The sequence below is a fragment of the Lupinus angustifolius genome, chromosome LG03, assembly GCF_001865875.1.
Source record: "Lupinus angustifolius cultivar Tanjil chromosome LG03, LupAngTanjil_v1.0, whole genome shotgun sequence".
Lineage (NCBI taxonomy): Eukaryota > Viridiplantae > Streptophyta > Magnoliopsida > Fabales > Fabaceae > Lupinus > Lupinus angustifolius.
The window spans coordinates 26,957,685-26,974,093 of record NC_032011.1 but is presented as its reverse complement, the minus strand read 5'-3'; the positions used below and the strand labels follow the sequence as shown (position 1 = coordinate 26,974,093).

The following is a 16,409-nucleotide window of genomic DNA, read 5'->3' as shown; positions in this document are numbered from 1 at the left end:
TCATGGGTACCTACCACAAGTAATCACCACTAGACCAATGTTTTGTTGATATTTTTTTAACAGTTCCTGTTTAAACTAGTTAAACGGTGGATTTAGTTAAAGCATGTACTTGATTTTCATGCATAAAGAATAAAATAAGCTGCATCATAAAACAGTATACACACAGAAACAAGATTCCAATGGGACCATTGGGCTAATTTTTCAGACTTTAATAACACTAAACAATAAACAACACCCCTGCTCTTTGATTAATTTAATCAACTATCATTACAACAATTTGTCCTCCTTTTGTGATAACCATCACATTAAAGACAACATATTTCACACCCAATAACCTTCCAAATATGGCTTATTTATTACCACAACCACACCCAAAATGAAAGATTAAAAAAACAGAGCAAAAACTACTTAGCCAAATGTAGCAGCTAGTTACAAAGCTCACGGGCTATACCAACCTTATTTTTAACTGTATCAAACAAAATCCTAAGGTTCTGTTGTTGCAAGTTGGCAATCACGTTCAACACTGAGTTCACATTATTTGGTGCTGCAGCCATTGCAAGACAAGCCAATGACCCAGAACTACTATGTATCAAGCTATTCTCAGATGGTAGCTTTAGATCCAACCCTTCAAAATGCAGTGCAACCGGTGGTGCAAGGGTCTCGAAAGTTTTCACAAAACATGTGTCAAATGCTCCCAGGCTTGAGAATGGGCCTGATACCTGCTTCCTAAATTCATCTCTTACTGCATTATAAACAGGCTCAACGAACCGGGTTATTACTGTGCCCGAATCAATCACGGTTCCTGATCCAGTGGTTGGGTCAAATGTGAGATACTGCTTAGGTACGGGTACGAGTACATGGCCCACGCTGATACCAGTGAGGTTCACGTAGTATAGTGAAGGCCGATGTGGGCTATGTAGAAGTGGTGTTGTTTTGATGCTCTTGGGCTGGCCCACGGGCCCAAGTTTGAGTGACCCGGAGAAATAGTATGATTTGAAGCTAGGAAGACAATAGGAGAATACACCAGAATAGTGTGTGCCAGATTGTGAGAGCAACGATAGAGGCCCACGACCCAAGCCCAAAAGCCCTTGAGCTGGAACGGATCCACCAGAGATGGCGTTGATGCATCCGAATGAATAGTTGGGAATGACATCAGTGGCTAATCTTAATGAATCTTGGACAAGTACGGCAGAGAACGAGGAACCTGCATATGATTGGTTGAAGAAGCATGTGCCAGAACCTCCAGCCGGGCAGGAAAGCCCACGGACCTGGCCGCATTGTGGGACGGAGCAATCCAATGGGTCGTAGCTAGTGGAGGAATTGGGTGAAAAGGTCGTGGCGGAGCAGCCCAAGCAACCCAAGCATGGGACGAAGGCCTCATCAGTGCTAGTGTCCAAGACCATGAAGAATAGCTGGCCCGGGGTTCCAATTTTGACCCGAACAATGTAATTACCAATATCGAAGGCCTGGCCCGAAGCAATTGGGGTTGAGACAATGTTCTTTTGGCCCACCAGGGTGGACAAGTACCTGACTCGGGCTAGGTCTTTGGATGCCATGTTAATGAGGGTGTTGGCCCATGAGTCAGCCTTGGGTGGATTGAAGGGAGAACATTTGCCGTAGATGGGAATGACATCGAGATTTGAGTCATCGGATTGAGAGGCACAAGGGTCAAGGGAAGTGGTAGTAGTGAGGGAAAGTAAAGAGAGAAGTATAAAGGGAGTGATGAACTTAATGTTCATGGTTGATGGGATAGAAGGGAAGGAAATAGCTACTATGTGTGGTTTATAGAAGTGCATGCATGGCTAGTGAGAGGCCTTTAATTTATATGCAAGAGCCAGGGATGAAAATACTTGTTAATTTGCATAAATATCCTTACACTATTTTTTTTAAGAGGGTTTTTTTTATGCTAGAGTTGCATGATTCAAATATCCAACTAAGATATTCACATGCTATGCTTTGTCTACTTATTATCCTAGTATAGGAGGGATTAGTGTGTGAATTTGTTCCTAATGAGTTTAATATATGCATGAATTTATATTAAATTTTGATGTTGTTTCATTACTTAAGTATACTATTCCTCATATTTAATAATTATACATATTAATATATCCTCTCATGATTGATATATCTTTTCATAATCTTGACCATTGATTTAACAATCAATATTGAGTACACTTTGTAATTTAATTAGATAAGTGATAGAATCTTTATTATAGTATTTGTGCTAATGTTCATTAGAAAAGGAATAGGGTAGTATATGATAGTTGGTTATTTATAATTAATTAAATTAATATGGTATTAGTATTTCTAGAATATTTTTGTCATGTGAGATGATAACACTCGTGTGATTATTATCCTATTAAGTTTTCTTCATTCTCTTTATATAGTGTATTGTCATCTACAAATGAATGAATAAAATATGAACATTATTTTTCAGTTTTATCTCTTTCGTAGAATAATTATAGCTTTATTCATTAATAGAATGAATTTGTTCCCCATCAATAAGCTATATTTAGCATGTCTATTTTTATTTTGCATGTGGTTAATGACACTATATAATTATACTTGCATCGAGAACAATGCCCCATGAAGTGTTGAATTTGGGTTGCAAAATATAAATCATTAATTTTTGCAATATGAGAATTTTTGCATGGAAGGGTGATATGTCTTGTGAAATTTTGCCTTATATATTATCTCGTGTAAATAATAATGAAGTAAAAATAGTAACAATAATAAAAATTTAAATTTTTTAATTAATATGACATATTTTTATTGACGTAAAATAAGATCTGAACACAGATTAAATATGTGATGACGGAAGTGGACAAACTTGAGGTTAACTACAGATATACTAAATGTTACACAATTATAGTTGTTTCAGAAGCACACACACTCAGCTCACAAATATCTCAGGTAGATTATTAAAATTATTGGACCTTTGTCCTTTGTGAAATATATTATTGTACCTTTTTGTTTGGGGTATTTTTTATATGTGAAAAGCATTGGTTGGATTGGATGGACAATAACTAATTAGATTGAGTTAAGCTCTCGTGATATCAGTTTTGTGCTTTGTGGGGATTCTAGATTGACAGAACTCGATTATTTTGTCGGTCACGGGCATTCTAACACTTTTTGGTCCAAAACTCATGCATCCATGGACCCTTTTCTATTTTCTACATTACTTTTTTATCGACAAATATTAACATGATAATATATATAGTAAGTGAAACTCGAACTTATAACTTCTTTATCACTTTATTTCTCTAACTCTTTATCCTAACCACATAATCACCTTATGATTATTCCCTTCTATTTCTGCATGGCTACTAGCTCGTGTTGATCAACATGCAAATCAAGCAATAAGATTAAATTATAATATCTAATAGAATATAAATAATGGTACTTTTATGTAAGAAATACAAAGAAGAAAAAACCCAAGTTGGTGAATAGTTTTAGTTCTAGTTGGTCCTATATTTATATCACCTATACTTTCTTTTTTTACTTTCCATCAATAAGCTAGAACGAGAATCACGTAAAGCCAATAGAAACTTCAACATTTAGTTCGCACAATTATTCTTGTAGTGCCCCACTAGGGCAAAGCCAACACATATTCACGAGGAGCATAGTTCAGTATATATTATCAAATACGTAGTCATGGACTATTAATGATCGAATACTTTATGTCTTAATAATCTTCATACTGTATATATTGCAATGTGATGTGGTCAATGTAATGACTATGTAGTATATAGTTATTACAAATCTTGTTCTTTTTCTTTTGTATTGATTGTAAGTCACTTCTATGGGATGCATATTCTCTATCCTAAACCATATCTATAGATTATGTCTCAGTCTAATCAGTTTTGAACAAGTAATATAAAAATTTAGTATTTTGTGTTTAAATTTTTCTATTTATTTATGAATTAATTTTTTAATTGGTGGGGACATAGAATTGAGACGGGTTTTTGGGACAAGTAATCCCTATTTGCCTCTATGATACAAATTTGTATTGATTATAAGTGATATTTGCATTGACAGTACATAATTATATTTGCGACATTATGTAGCAGTGTGAGAACAAAAATTTGATTTCTCACATATATCCTTGCACCAGAGATAATCCTGTCAGAGCCTGGAATATCCACAGGTATGTGAGGCTAACTTCCCCAAAGGTATGAGAAATTTGGGAAGCTCAACAAGCCTATTCATTTTCCTGAAGAATATCCCAAACAAGTGGTTCAAGATTGATGGCACAGTGTGATATGTTCCCTCTATTTCCATTTTGTTTGCAAACCTTGATTCTTGAGCATATCTGTTTCTTTTCTTAATTCTTAAAAGTATATTTTTCTTGGTTTATGCTTGTACCCATGATCCTTTCTATAAGCTTGTAAAGTAAGTGCATATAACAAATATTTATCACAAATAGAAATAAAAACTGAAGTACATACTCATAAGCTTTACCAATTTTTTTATATCTGTGATTTTATACCAAGGAAATTATTAGCCAAATATGAACTTCCATCCTTTCTGAAAAAGCTGTCACGTTATTAACTTCACAAACTTTGTAATTTCCTTTTAACATAAAAACAGTCCTATTTTCCAATAAAAAAAAAGTTGGTCAAATGGTGTAAAATCACACTAAATCTTAAGCATCATATAAATTCTGTTATCTATTTTTTTTTTACCATTTTCCTTAAATATAAATTATCTCAACTTTGTTCATAATGCATTCATTCGTAATTATATTCAATATTCTCATGAGTTTAAAATCTATACACGTACAGTGTAAAGTTTTTTACACTGTCAGTACATCATCCACCGTTGATTTGTACTACTTTTGTTTAAAAGTCAATAGTAGCTGACATATGAATAGTGAGAATTTACTAACAATGTAAAAACATTTACCATGTCAGTATATACCCTATTAAATCCTTCTCATATGTCACCTTGAGTTTCTTCCTAATTCACACACTCATTTGTTCTCTTAACATTTTATTACTCAATATCTAGACTCAACATTACAGATCTTATGGTTGTACATAAAACATTTATCTTAAACTTGATTAACATATTTCTATCACATACAACATACAATGCACTCTACATTTCATCCACACCGCTAAACACTATGATTTATATCTCTCTAAATTTCACTAACATATTGTATGATTGACTTAAAATACATAAATCTAGTTACTTGATCTATGATCTTTATCTCAATAGTCATCTCTCCTTAAACTTACACTCTTATTTCCACTTATATGAAAAAACTCATATTCTTCTAAAGTTTTTATGTTCATTTCTAGCTTCTCATAATGTGGTAGAGTAATGTGTACATAGTGCACTATTAAGGCAAAACTAAAACTAAACCATACAAATGGTCTGAGTGTTGTCCTAAAGAAGATGCAGGCGTTCTTATTCTCACCTATGACCACACCACTCTACCACATTTTCACCTATTAAGCCATGTTTTCACCTACTTTTTGTCTTACTCTAAGGGATAGATTGTTTACCACCATTCCTAACCCTCTAATTTGTAAAATAGTCGAAGAATCAAATCCATTTACCTTAAGACTTGAACTAAATGCTGTTTACTAATTACCATCAGCATTAGTAAATGAAGATTAACCGGTGTATGCTGAAATAAGATGCCTCTAAAGTACAGGTTAAACATTTCTGTGCAAGCTATTAGACAAAAGAAACAAGTGATGTTAAGAGAATGTATTTAAGCACACGCTTCTCCGAGCCTCCAAATAATTCCTCTATCCCCATAATCACAAATTTTGAATAGAATTGTGACCATCTTTGTGGAATGGTGACCCAGGTGGAGCAATGAGACCAAGGCTTGCCATCACTCTTACCCTCCGTGCACTCAACTCCTGCGACTTCCCTAATGCAGCTGTTTCCTAAGTATAAATGGTAAGCTAATACACCTGACAACAAAAGAACTATCCGACACATGAAATAAAGAAGATTCCATATACTTACAGGACTTTCACTATCCAGATCATCATCATCTTTCTGGCAGGATTTTCTCTTGCTTGGTGTTCCTGTCGAAAGTATGATTTGAGAGAAAGTGTTAGGTTATACATATGTTCCCATGTTGATGGATGGATTTACAATGAGTAATCTAAAATCTTTGGCAGATAATTCTAATATGGACATAAATACAGTTGACTATATAATCTAACATAAATGTTAATATTACAACACTCAAAATTGGCTTCTTGGCTCCTCCTCTAAAGTCAGAGTTCACTTTAGACTCTCAACTATTAATGAGAAAATCAACAGTTGAGATTATGATAAAATTAAATACATGCACGGGCATAACAATTAACAAACTGTGATTTTTTTTAGAACCCGGTCTCTTGATTCTCTCATCAATGGTTGAGATGGTCCCTCACTTTAGAAAAGCTACAACGTTTTAATACTACCCCTCAAGCTGAAGCTACTATGTTCTTAGCTTGTTACACTTACAAATAAACAAAGCCAAACAATTGTAAACAAAGCCAAATATAGGCAAACAGACCCAAAATCTAAACAAACCATGAAAATATAAGGCCAAATATCCCCAATACAAAATAACAGCAAACATGGTGAACACCCGTACAGAGACAGACGGGAACATTAAAGAGCAGACAGAAATGAAATGAAGAAGGGTAACTTTTCCTCTCTGACAATAGGATTAAAGTTAATCAACATAGTGTTGCTTTGGATTCTTCTGTTGCTTGGTATTGAGGGGAAGATTTACACAATATACAATGTTTTTCCATTATCAATTGGAAGAAGCACAACACATCAGCCTTAGTTTTGCTTAAGCCATAAACATTGTGAATATTTGCTTTGCCCCCCATTAAATGTGCCAAACTAATGGCAGTAAATTTTCTATAGTTCCACTTACACTTTGAAGTGAAGTTAGTAATATCTTGAATCATGTCTGTTGAATGTCAAGAATATGAATGCCTTTTCAAAATATAGAAACTAATTTTAAAATGAATGTTCTAGGATGTGGAGGGCATTACATAAAAGAATTGGAATAAGATGTGTGATACGCTAACTTTTCATAAAAACGAGCTCCGGAAGCAAGGATTGACACAATGCAAAGCAAAAGACAAACTAGAGAGGAAATGAGGGATGGAAATAACAAAAAATGATGAACAATAATGTGAAAGAAAAGCAGATACACCTTGAGTGTCCTTTCAGCATGAACTCCACCACAATGGACAGTAAACTTACAAAACAAATCTTTCAGACACTAGCTAGATGAACCATAAATGTCAATGTCAACTAAATATGTAAATCAGTCTGTTAGACTCAGTAATCTAGTTAAAATATTCAAATGATGATGAAAGTCTAAAAGGTAAGAAGCAAGCAAAATAAAAAAGTTTAGTATAGTTGTGGAATCTCATTTTCACTTTGTGTCTTAAAGAAAACCAGGGGTTTGCTATTATAACCATTTTATACCATTTCTATTTTGTAGTGCAAAACCATGAGCATTACAAGGAAATTGGCTAACCTTTACCCTTAGATGATGATCCCTTTGATTTAGAGGATTTATTGCTAGGAAGATCCTATATCCATAAAAAAAATCACGGTAGACATGATTATTTCAATGTGTTGAAGAAATTTTTCTACCTAATAAAGGTGGAAAGGCTGAAGGACATGCTTATAAGTATAACCACATTATTAGTACTCCAAATAAAGAAGGTATGATTACCTTTTCAAGAGATTGCAGAAGTATATCTCTATAAGAACCATTATTACTCTTGAGTATCTGAAAGCTCAAATAATTGTCATTATAAGCACGGTGGAAATCATGCCAAAGCCATTGGATTTACAAAAGCAGCAGAAAGCCGGTAATTATCAAATGGTTACCAACTTACCGTCTCAAACTCTGACCGAGATTGAATAGGATCTACATACGAGCTGCAGAAGGAAACAAAACATGTAATTATAATTGCAAGCTAATAGGTAAGTTGAAGACAACATGAGAGAAAATAAATGGGAAAAGGTATTGACTATTTATAGCTTCCATATAGCCTAACAAGGACATCCCCAACTGATCTTTTTCTAGGTTTCATGCTCTTATCAACACTCTTGGCATCAACAACCTGCAACATAGCCAATCAATTCAAAAGCGAATTAATTATCAATAGTTAACATTAAACCAAAAATCTAGCCTTTCAAGAAGATCATATAAAATCGGCAAGTACGAAAATTCAAAAAACCTGTGCAGGCCACCATGATCCATGACGAAGCTTGATCCATATCACATCTCCGAAGGCGATTGAATCAGTTTTAACTTGCTCTCCCCCTCCTTCACTAACCTTACTCTTCCCACTCTCACTCTTAGAAGGAGTACCCCTAGTTTTCATAGTGTGGAATCACCAGCAAAATAACCCCAAAGGTCCCGATTTGTTCCTCTCACAAACAAAACAACTATGTTGTTCTCAAATCAAACCCAAACAACTTGTTCCTCTCACTTCTTCACCTGGGAAATCAAGAAAACAAATGTAAACAAACACATTTATGGCATTCATTATTCATGAGGTTGCTGGCTATATATATATATATATATATGGGATTCATTCCTCCTACATTTTGCTCAAAATACACAAATCTAGATCATTGAATATGATAAATTGTTGAGTTTATTATACTATAGGTAATGAATCTACATCAAAACTTTGTCTAGATTCATGAACTTGTGTCCTTTAAACAAGAACAAGAGAGAGAGAGACGTACCTTGTAAGAGAGTGGGATTGAACAGTGTTGTCCTCTCTTCTGTCTCCACTACTCATTCTGGGGAATCCAACGATCACATTGCGTTCCAAATAAATACTAATATAATGATTATTAAATAAAGGTGTAATCTGTTTACCGAATAAATATGTTTTTAAAAAGATTTTTTTTGGTTTAAAGAAAGATTTTAAGAATCTAAATATTTTTTTATTAAATATTTTAGAAATTATTTGTTGTCTTTGATTGTTTAGAAATGGTGGATAACATGAATTATTTTAAAACAACATTTTATTAACTAGTAAGTAATTAAAGATATAAATTGGGGATTGTTTTAAATGATATATACTTGATTATTTTAAGGGTTGGTTTGTGTCTATAAGTTTGATAATGAAGGGAAATAGAAAGTTTATAAGTCATCCCATAAATGTATTTTATGATTCTCAAATCCTCTATTTTTTCATTTCTCTCCAAAATTTAACTCGTCAAAGAAAATGTTGGATATGAGTTTGATATATGAAAAAAAATTCACTTATATTAATTAAAAAACAAATTCACTTATATTAATTAAAAACAAATTCACTTATATCCCATAAATTTGTTATTTAATGTTTGTTGAGTGAGAGACTCATATTAATTAAAAAACAAAATTTTAATCATAATGGTAATATTGTATCATATGATATGTGACAAACATTATAATATTTATAGTCCAACATGAAATTCACCTTATACAAAATGTAAGAGGATATTTAAGTCATTTAACATTTGATATTTTAATGGATTTAATATATACACTTAAAGTTTACATATTTTTATATTATCAACTAGCAGTATATTCGTACATTTATACATGCGTTGCGTTTTTTGAAATTAACTTTCTAAGCACAATTGTTTATATATCTTTCAAAATTTAATATTCTTCATTGTTCAACCTAACTAAGTTTAAACATGAACAATATCATAATGTTGGATAGCTTGATTTTATGATTTGAAAGACCAAAATTGTTTAATATGTTGAATGTTTGACTCTCAATAGAATCTAAACTATTGTATTCTTTTTCATCATTTATAGTTTTACATACATACATATATTAGTATGAATAAAAAATATATTTGATTAATAATTTCAATAGTTGATATAAGTATTGCCCTTATTTGTAAAAACTCTTCATTTCATTCTTTTAGTAATCTTGTAGATTTGGATAAGTACTTCGAAGGAATGAACTCTATCTTTTTTAGAAGCCCCACCAAATAAGGAATGAATGAGCTAGAAGTATTTCACAACAAAGAAACAACACATCATTTTGTTCATAATTCTTCCACCACAATATTCTTTCAACTTATGTCTCTACAACTGCTCAACTCGCACTTATCTTCACCAAAGTTTTTGGGAAAACCCAAGGTTTGAATCCTTCTTGGGCAAGTTGGGCATTCTGAATGTCCATGCTCTCACTTGAGATGGGGTAATACGATAATAACAAACCAAATCCATGTAAACATATTTGTTTATATTGATTAGGTTGTTTTTATGCTAAAATCAAATCTGAATATGATATATAAACAGATTTGTGTAGTTTTTAGGAACAATTTTTTTGTATATAAACAATGCAGTATTGTGGAATAAAACATCTGAATCAATTTCTTTATATTCTTTTAGTTATCTTGTAGATTTGGATAAGTACTTTAAACTATGGCGTCAATTGGGTTATCAAAATTAACAATTGTATATGTCATTATGTAGGAAATGAAGTAGTTATGATAATTGTAAAGAAAAATAAATAATATAACTCTAACTAATGTCAATAGTTTATTGTTATATTTTTAAATTATACCGTTGTGGTGATTATATGTCAATAAAGTACATGTCTTTATCTATATAATTTTTGCACAATATGTTCACTTGATATGTAATGAATAATAGATGACATATACAATATTTTAAATTGTATATGTTATAATGTAATGTATAACATATATAGTGCATAACATATATTGACAACACTTTAATCTTATGATATAACTTGTAGCATGTATTGTTGTTTCTTTATCACAAAAAAAAATATAACTTTATCAATAATATGGTATTATGGTACATTACTCTTACAATAGTTTTAAGTGACAATATTGAAAAGCTTCATCCAAATATACATTAAATAGGTTGAGTTACTTTTGAAAATGTACTTTAAGGCTGGGACAACATTTAATAATAGATTATATTTATTTGCGATACAATGAATTCCATAACATATGATTTATTGAACATAATACATAATTACTTTATAAAACAAGAATATAACACAATTCATTATCACAAAATATATTCATAATGAACATCGCTCCCAATTTATATCTATAATAATGTGTATCAGTAAAATATATCCTTAATAATTAGCCTATTTACTGCTGTAGCATGCATTGATTGTTTTTTTATCACAAAAAATAGAACTTTATTAATGTGTGTTCAATTTGTCCATGAAAGTAGAAAGTCGTGTGCAAGTAAATGTTAAATGGCATTTATGGAGCTTTTATTAAAAAAATAAACATATCAATACTATTTACCTTTGAAAATTTTATCAATAGTCATAGCTATAATTTCTTTTTATCTATTACATGCATATGTTTAAAGGAGTTGCACAGTACGCTATAGTTTATTGTCAATTAAAAGTATTTGTCTATTTGAAAGAAATAATAATTATATTTAGAAAGAAATAATAATTATATTTTGGTGAACATTTTCAATATGTTGTTTTCAATAAAATTTAAAATGATTTATTATCACAAAATATATTCATGATGAGCATTGTCACAAATTTATACCGGTAACGAATATTGGCATAAATTAAGCAATCAGAAATAAATCAAAAAAATATTATGTTATGATTGCAAAATAAAAATAACATTAGTAGGGATAAACTTCTAATTATATTCCTTTATATAAATGTAACTCCTTTATCTATACTAATATATAAAGCAAATACATGTTATAACCGCCAAATAACCGTCAAAATGGTATAATTTCTTATTCCCTATTTTACCCTTTCATAATTTCTTATTTCTAAAATTTAATTTACATTTAGAGGGTCTTAAATGTATATTACTCCCATTTGTAACTTCCAAGGCATATATTTAGTTTTACACTTAAGAAAGAATGTTGATGAAAAGAATGGATTGCAGTTTTAAAGAAGTTTAGGTGAGAAAGTGGATAGAACACAGAGAAAGTGGTAACAATAAAACAAATCACCTCATTCTCTTTATAACTTCTACTACATCTATGTTCTTATTCAATTCTTCCTCATCCACTTTTCCAACCAATTTTTTTCCACATGAAATGAGAAATGTTAGGTATGCAGCGAATTTATTCCAATTATGTGATTATACTTTGCTTACCTTCTGTTAAGTTATATGTGTATATACTGTTCTCATTTTTTCTTATTCGTTTACATTTTGTTTGATGAAATGCCAAAGTGAGTTATATTATCAAATACATTTGTTAAATTGTTTAAAATACCAACTTTGACAAAGACTTAGAATCTCCTTGAGAGATGGTGGGTTTATTCCTTAAATTTTTTTGCAAAAGTTTTATGCCTACTTAAAACAAAGTTAAGTACAGTATTGTTGTGTTTTGCTCCATTGTATATAATTTTTTTTGTTGAAAAAACTCCGATACATTTGTTTTATGATTTTAAGTATATTTGTGTTAATAATTTCTATATGCAGTTGTTTCTCTTTGTGGGGCACTAATGTGAATTGCATCCATAATATCAATGAGATTGTTATTTCAATTAGGAAGCGGTGGAGTGGAAGTAAGGTAAGCCACAAATTATCTCTCATGACTCAAAATAGGATGCATATTCCATGCTTTAATCTAGAAAAAAATTCTTCTTTGAGTTCTTTATACATGCTATCTTTATATTGTTGTTATATTGAGTTTTGTCTATAAAATAATTATGTTTTATCTTTAATGTATGAAACTCATATAATGCATACATTTTTTTCCTAATAAAAGTGATGAGGAAGAAGAAAGGCCCATTTTGATAAGTACAAAATTGGTTGATCACTCTATAAAACAATCATGTATTACTCCTTTATCAATTAGTATTAGTATCACAATAATTTATACATAGGTTTTCAGGGATATTAGTATCTAAACAGAACATTAATATTTGCTATTAATATTTGCTATTACAGTCATGTCAAGGATAAGTCAGTCCACAACTCTTGCTAAATGTAATTGGAAAGATCATTTATCTCCTGAGGGCTTCAAGTACTGTTATAATAGCGTGACTGATGTAAGTTGGGTTAGAAGTTATTGAGTAAAAGTTACATTTCCTTTTTTTATTTTTTTATTTTACTATTGGAACTAACATTATTTGGAATGAACCTATAGTGGGAGAAACCTGAAGAGTTGACACTATATGAACAACAAAGACTACCCGAACCGTCATAAACTTAGTCACAACCTTCAATTTTATCTGCTTAACAAGTTCTAAAAATGAAACTGATATAACCTCAAAGTCACTTCCAATGACATAATCTCCACTAGCAACAAATGCAGCAACCTTCTATGTCTTATTCGGTAAGAATCTCTATTATCCTTCATTCTCTTAGTGAAAGATGATTTTTATTTTATGTAGCTGACTTTTCTTTTTGTAATTCAATATTTGTTTAAGTGACATATTTTGACTTGGTGCAAGTTCTTTAGAGAAGTCTAATTGGAATATGGAAGTGCTTATGTTGTATATATTATCTTTATTTAAAATAAACTTTTTACTTTATTACATTAATGAATGACTAACATACTTAGTATATGTTTCTATATTGGGTAAATATAATATATAGACTACATGTTATAAACAATAGGAAAACGGATTGACAGGCACGCACGCTAGTCATAATAAAATCAATTCTCAAATATGTTACTCATTTAAATAACTTCCTCTTTCTTTTTGTGTGATTTGAATAAATTCGTGAGTAAAAAATAACTCATTTCATTAATAATATGATTGAATTTCTACTATTTAAGTTTTAAAAATAATTAAATAATATTCATTGAGAATGTTTTAAGATATATTTAAATAATTAATATTAAAAATGATTATTTTGAAATAAATTCATTGTCTATCATTTTTTAAGCGAGACAGAATATCAACAAATTTCCATATTAATTGTAATATCATAGTTGATTCTATTAATAATAACAATGGATTCCTACTATTTAAGTTTTAAAAATGATTAAATCATATTAATTGAGAATATTTTAATATCTACTATTTAAATGCATAATTACTACTTATTCTATTTAGTGTTTTAAAATTTAAAAATGATGAGATAATATTAATTAACAATGTTTTAATAAGATTGAATTTTTATTATTTAAGTTTTAAAAATAATTAAATAATATTAATTGAGAACATTTTAAGATCTATTTAAATAATTAATATTAAAATATTTATTTAAAAATATCAACATATTTCCTTATTAATTATAATATCATATCTCATTCTATTAATAATAAGAATTAATTCCTACTATTTAAGTTTTTAAAAACGATTAAATGATACATCATTATTAATCTCTAGAGATAAACAAATTAGACAAAATTAATAACAAAGTAAGAGCACTGAAGCTTTCCATTTGATGAAATCGAACACACATAATATGAAAATTAAACAATTTGAAACTTCCAAACAAATATAGAAGAAACTCATAAGAATTACAAAATGGCTTACGAGGATACCCGATGATGGAAATGGTTTCAACACTGAAACCCCTATCTGTTTGAAAAATACATATTTTGAATCAGATCTAGAACTTTAGTATGTGTAAATAAAACCTGATGACAGTTGTGAGAATCCAAATATGTTCAAAATTATATGAATTTATTTTTCTTTTAAGGCTTTTATCTCTTTGTTTGATGAAAAATGAAATAAAATTATATCTGCCAGTAAAGATCTCGTTGTGTCGATTCATGAATGATGAAGTCTAAAAAAATGAATAATGAAATGAGTATAAAATCGTACCCTGTTTGAAAATGGAAGCAAATATATATATTTAGTAAAGATGAAAAGAAAATGTAGGAGAAGTAGTTTGTGACTTTCAAATGACGAGAAGATTAAGAAGTAAATTGAAATAAGAATATATAAGAAGATTAAGAAGTAAATTGAAATGAAATAATAATAGAGAAATGAAAGATTAATTTGATGAAAGAAGTTCTCGTTGGATCGATTCATGAATGATGAAGTCTACGAAAAATGAATAATGAAAAAATGAAATGAGTATAAAATCATACTTCATTTGATGATGAAAGAGAATAAATCTCTTTAATAAAGATGAAAAAAAAATGTGAGTTTCAAAAGAAGAGAATATGAGAAGATTAAGAAGTAAATTGAAAGAAGAATAGACAAGAAGATTAAGAAATAAATTGAAATGAAATAAGAATAGAGAGATAAAAGATTAATGATGAAATAGCATATTCTTTGAACGCTTGTCACATATAATTCATATTAAGATAGCAGAAGAGTAATACAATGTGTGAGAGTTCATTGTAAGAATATATGGTTGTTTTGGCGAGGAAAAAGTTAAGGAAAGACTTACATGTGTCTATAATAACATGACACAGATCTTTTTTTATTATATAGTTAATAGATGTGATGCCATGACAACCTCTAGGGGTTGCCTTTGATTGTAGGATCATTTTAGCTTGAAATTAAGAGCTTTATAAATCAGAATTCAGTTTTGGTATTGATATAGATTTTTAGGCCAATTTTAGGATAGATTTCTGGGGAAAATGGCAAAGATATGAAGATAGAAACGTCACAAGCTTAAGAGTTTGATAAGTCAATGATATTTATCATAAGGAAGGATCATTGATAATAATTTAGATGCCACACCGATAGGGTGATGAGACTTAGAATCCCACAAGAATAAGGATCTTGATAAGTTCCAATTAAGGAACTTTAGCTCAAATTTAGAAATCCAATCCATTTTTTCTTAAAAACACACTTAACTTTTATTAATGATGAATCAAATATGAATATGTACTTTTTATTTAATAATGAATACTCCAAAGTCTTGCCAAATTTTGTGAATAAAACTAGGCAAAGACTTGTTAGTGTTAAAAAAAAAAATTACCCTAAAGTGAGGGTAGAGGCTGCTTTGGAACCAAAATATTCCCACTTTCCTCGTCTTCAATTTCCTTTTTACACACAATTTCCTTTTTACACACAATTTCCTTTTTCTCCTCCTCAATTTTTTCTTCAAAGTATTTTGATCCTCAATCACTTGTGCAGGAGATAAGGGGCATAACACCATCTTTCGGTTTTGATGAAAAAATGTATTTGTTTAAGAATCCATCATGAATGATTCTCTTATCCATTTGTCATGGACGGTCCAAACGTATATGAATGGTCTCCATGTGAACCACATCACAAAGAACTACATCTTCGTATTTCCTTATTGAAAAGGGAACCGCCACTTACTGGTTCACAATAATCTTCTCAATCTCACTTAACCATTGTAGTTGGAAAGGAGTGGGATGTGGCTTAGTCGCAAGGTTTAGTTTTGAAACTAACCTTAAACTAACCATGTTGGTACAACCACCATCAATACTTAATAAGCAGACATTTCCTTGGACCAAACACCTAGAATGGAAGATGTTTGTCCTTTGG

The 16,409-nt window shown here is 30.5% G+C and overlaps 2 protein-coding genes across 6 annotated transcripts; both read right to left on the bottom strand.

Moving 5' to 3' along the window:
• Window positions 145-1,795, bottom strand: LOC109344258 (aspartyl protease AED3-like). Its single transcript, XM_019582954.1, has one exon. The coding sequence runs from the start codon at window positions 1,737-1,739 to the stop codon at window positions 426-428; it is 1,314 nt and encodes a 437-aa protein (XP_019438499.1). The 5' UTR covers window positions 1,740-1,795; the 3' UTR covers window positions 145-425.
• On the bottom strand, window positions 5,617-8,843 carry LOC109344259 (histone-lysine N-methyltransferase TRX1-like). 5 transcript variants are annotated; one of them, XM_019582957.1, is made up of 8 exons: window positions 8,746-8,843; window positions 8,229-8,491; window positions 8,020-8,111; window positions 7,884-7,926; window positions 7,718-7,774; window positions 7,523-7,571; window positions 5,989-6,050; window positions 5,617-5,906 (listed from the first exon to the last, which is right to left on the bottom strand). In XM_019582957.1, exons 2-8 carry the CDS (start codon window positions 8,373-8,375, stop codon window positions 5,775-5,777), a joined length of 582 nt encoding a protein of 193 aa, XP_019438502.1. In that variant the 5' UTR covers window positions 8,376-8,491; window positions 8,746-8,843; the 3' UTR covers window positions 5,617-5,774. The 5 variants fall into 5 exon arrangements, with proteins under 5 accessions (XP_019438502.1, XP_019438504.1, XP_019438500.1 ...); XM_019582959.1 differs by having other exon boundaries at window positions 5,617-5,879; XM_019582955.1 differs by having other exon boundaries at window positions 5,625-5,906; window positions 7,517-7,571.

Excerpts from the sequence above, each read along its gene's own strand:
- LOC109344258 (XM_019582954.1), bottom strand. The coding sequence starts at position 1,739 with ATGAACATTAAGTTCATCACTCCCTTTATACTTCTCTCTTTACTTTCC.
- LOC109344259 (XM_019582955.1), bottom strand. The coding sequence starts at position 8,375 with ATGAAAACTAGGGGTACTCCTTCTAAGAGTGAGAGTGGGAAGAGTAAG. Across the intron at positions 8,112-8,228 it reads GATCATGGTGGCCTGCACAG|GTTGTTGATGCCAAGAGTGT; the intron begins GTTTTTTGAATT and ends GCTATGTTGCAG. Across the intron at positions 5,907-5,988 it reads ATCTGGATAGTGAAAGTCCT|GAAACAGCTGCATTAGGGAA; the intron begins GTAAGTATATGG and ends ATTTATACTTAG.